Source organism: Sinocyclocheilus anshuiensis, unplaced genomic scaffold, assembly GCF_001515605.1.
Source record: "Sinocyclocheilus anshuiensis isolate Anshui unplaced genomic scaffold, SAMN03320099.WGS_v1.1 scaffold117, whole genome shotgun sequence".
NCBI classification, from domain to species: Eukaryota; Metazoa; Chordata; class Actinopteri; order Cypriniformes; family Cyprinidae; genus Sinocyclocheilus; species Sinocyclocheilus anshuiensis.
In genome coordinates, this window is record NW_015536624.1 from 1,446,386 (window position 1) to 1,449,826 (window position 3,441).

Here is a 3,441-nt window from a genome sequence, read left to right on the forward strand (position 1 = left end):
GTGGTACCAGTGATACCACCATGTTTTTGTACCATGTAAATACCTTGGTGTATGAATACAGTCTGTACACAGGTGCATATATATAAATGAAGTTCAGTTAAAACATACAGATGAACTTATGGAATATGAATATTAACTATATTAACGTGACTATTCATAAAGTTGTGCTATTGATGGAATATAACAAATACATATATCTAAATGCCTCAAGAACATACAGATTATCATCTGAAATATAAAATGAGTTCACGTCAAGTGTATCAGAGCCAAGTGACTTGCTAACAACTTAGCCAGCTAGTTAAAGTCCATTGTCATCTATATAATCACAATTATATACATATATACTAAAGCTAATGTTAATATATGTGACTAAGAATACATTACGGACATTTTACAGTCAAATTTAGAGCTGTTTTAAATCAAATACATGTCAGTATCTTAAGCAGGGGTTAGCATGACTAGCCTGGTGCTATTTTGAATGAATCTATTACCTTCCGCGATGACTCGTTTGATCCGGAGCTTTAGATCTCCGAGCTCCACCACCTGACCCACGAAGTCGTTCTGATCCCGGCTGGCGGCGGCGGATCCGCCGGGCCCGGCCAGGAAATCAAGCGCTGACTGGAACAGGGACATTTTGTCCCTCTTTTTCTGTTGCGCCTATTAACCGGAACCGGCACCGGATGGGAGAACAAGTGCACTAACTCAGTTAGTGGCGTAACTAGATAACAGAGCGTTAATTTGGATTTGAAACTCTTTTTTCTAGGATGAAAACATCTCGAGTACTGGTTCCGATTGACCTGCTCTCTCTCAGCGGTATTTCCGCAAGGTGCTGACGTGGGGCGCTGACGTCACACACACACACACACACACACACACACACGCGCGAGTTGCTTTCAAACTCTGCTCTGGTTTGGCAGGTCTTTCTGTCTGTCAGATCTGAAATGTACGTGACTAAGGTGGTTGGAAGTCACTGAATTGTTGGTTTTTGCACTGATGCACTGAATTCCATTCATCCATCAAAGTCTATGTCAAATGTTTAGACTTGTAAATATGTCTCAAATACTGTTATGTACAAGTGATGGCATCAGATGGTGACAGCCTACGGAAATTCGTGGATCATGGTTTTAACATGGTAATACCATAGTACATGGTCCCACACCCAGAAACATTCCTTTTGGTACTACACCGTTATAGAAAAAGTATTGTGCCATACTTTAAATATGCCATGGTATTTACTGTACATACAGGGCCACATATCCAAAATACAATAGTAAAGTACCATGGCACTTTTTTTGAAGTGTTGTTAATCAAACAGTACCATAGTACATTGACATTTAATAAGGTTTGACTTAAAAATTAATATAATACAAGAATAAGGGATTGAAAACAATAGGCTATATATACAAGCAACATATACTGTATATCATAGTTTTACAGTCACTTAAGAGTGCTGAATATTTGCATTATTCTCCCCAATACCATAGTGCAAAAAATCATATAAGATTTAGATTATAAAGTATCTGGTGTACTGCCATAAATTGATGCTAATATTGCATTACAGACTTTTTCTAATACTGTGAAAAAACGACGCATTAAAGTAACTGTAAAACAGAGAATCGTGCAAGATATTATGAGTAATATTTATGGTCCTGAAATTGAAGATTTAATTTTCTTACTTCTATGCAAAATATAGTTATATATAATTGTTAAAATGAATTGTAAAATAATAAATGAATATATTAATCAACATAATATTATCATATTGATTAATACACTAATTTAAGTAAAGGCTTTAGTGTAAAATATTGTTTTATGGCTCCAAAATTAAACGACCTTATTTAACAATTAATCTCCGGCGCAAATTAGAAAGTAAAGCAATATTTATTCTATTTTTTTTCTCATCACAGAACAAACTCATCATAAACAAGCAAAAATACTTAGTGGATTGAAACATTGACTTTATTATTTTTTTTCTTCTAAAAAAAGATCAAATATACAGTTGATATAATTTAATATGCATATTGCTACATGGAAAGTAACTAGAAAGTTTGATCAGAAAGCTGTGATGGAATGGTTAAACTAGCTGAGGGTGAAGCCCAGGGGTTTACAGTGCTCTTATACGTCTCATAATAACAACAGTATAGAAAGAGAAGACATACATTCATCAGTTGATCTTTGAGGGACCTCAGATGCCACTCTAAAGCAAAGTGGTGCAGTTTGGTGCATGTATGTACAAAGCATCTCAACGCCAACACAACACTGCTCCAGGATCAGATCTTCCCATTTCAGTCACTATATAATACAACACAAATGACTTTGAGATGCACTTTGTCAACATGGCCTGTTTGGAGGAAGAAATTCATTACCTGACAATGCAGCTGTTTTATGTTTTTTTTTCTTTTTCTGATCGAGTCAGCTATATGAAATTTAATCTGTACATATTACAAATCATGTTAGAAACAACGTATTTGCATAAAACAAGTGTTTTATAATTACAAAAAGACATTCTGGGTCATTTGCAAAGCAGCATAGTCATTTAAACAATACTTTGCTGATTGAATTGAGCACATCACTTATTAGTGGACGTGCACGTCAATGACAAGTAATTTAAGAAAATGAATAGTCTAACTCCATCTGCTCAATGCTGCTCTCACACCGTCCAATCTTTAAAAAAAAACAGTCCACCTGGAACACACAGTCCACAATGCAATGTGAGGTAGTGATGCACAGGTACAGTTCACACTTTCATATCATGTTAAAAAAATATAGATATTTGTAGAGTGTAGAATGTGGTCGCCTGCTCCTTGCCACAGAGAGGATTATGAAACGGTTCTTTGTGGTATCGAGGCTTGTTAGAAAAACGAAGAAGAAATGGCTGATAAAGATGTGAAGAGCAAGAACAGAACGTACTGTAGCACAGACCGGATTCTGCAGCAAAGCCGAAGAGAAGGAGAAAGTATATAAAACTTTCTTGCTTTGGATCATTAATTGAAACTCACAAAACCTGTCACCCCACAACCAGAAGAAATTGAATGAAGCCTATTTTAGGACCATTACTATTTATTTAGCATTATAATCCTTCCTGTAATTCTCTCCGTCCATAATGGGGAAAAAAAAACAAAACACATCAATATAACCAACGTGACCACCTGCTTGCACAGGGAGCGTGCTGGGGACTATTTTCAGGCGCTGCGTAATATCATCGCGCCTGCTGCACCCATGGTACGGCAGCAAAGTTCCTTGATTATTACACTGGAATGAGAGTATAGTTCCTAGCCATATCGGCCTAGAAAATCGCAACTTTTCATTTTCCGTCGGTCTTAGTACACGATGTAACTACAGAAGGGTCAAGTTTCAAATAGGTAAAATATAGAAACTCTTTGGTAATTTTTGAGCGAGATGCTAACGGTCTAATCAGATTCAATGATCTATGCTAAGCTA

The 3,441-nt window shown here is 36.4% G+C and overlaps 1 protein-coding gene across 2 annotated transcripts in view; it reads right to left on the reverse strand.

Moving 5' to 3' along the window:
• The window catches only part of gak (cyclin G associated kinase), a 41,104-nt gene extending 40,276 nt beyond the window's left edge, over positions 1-828 (reverse strand). For both annotated transcript variants that reach the window (XM_016507254.1, XM_016507246.1), the window contains exon 1: positions 492-828. In XM_016507254.1, the coding sequence (XP_016362740.1) occupies positions 492-633 (142 nt within the window). In that variant the 5' untranslated portion in view covers positions 634-828. The remainder of the gene's footprint in view (positions 1-491) is intronic.
• Between the last annotated feature and the right edge of the window lie 2,613 nt (positions 829-3,441).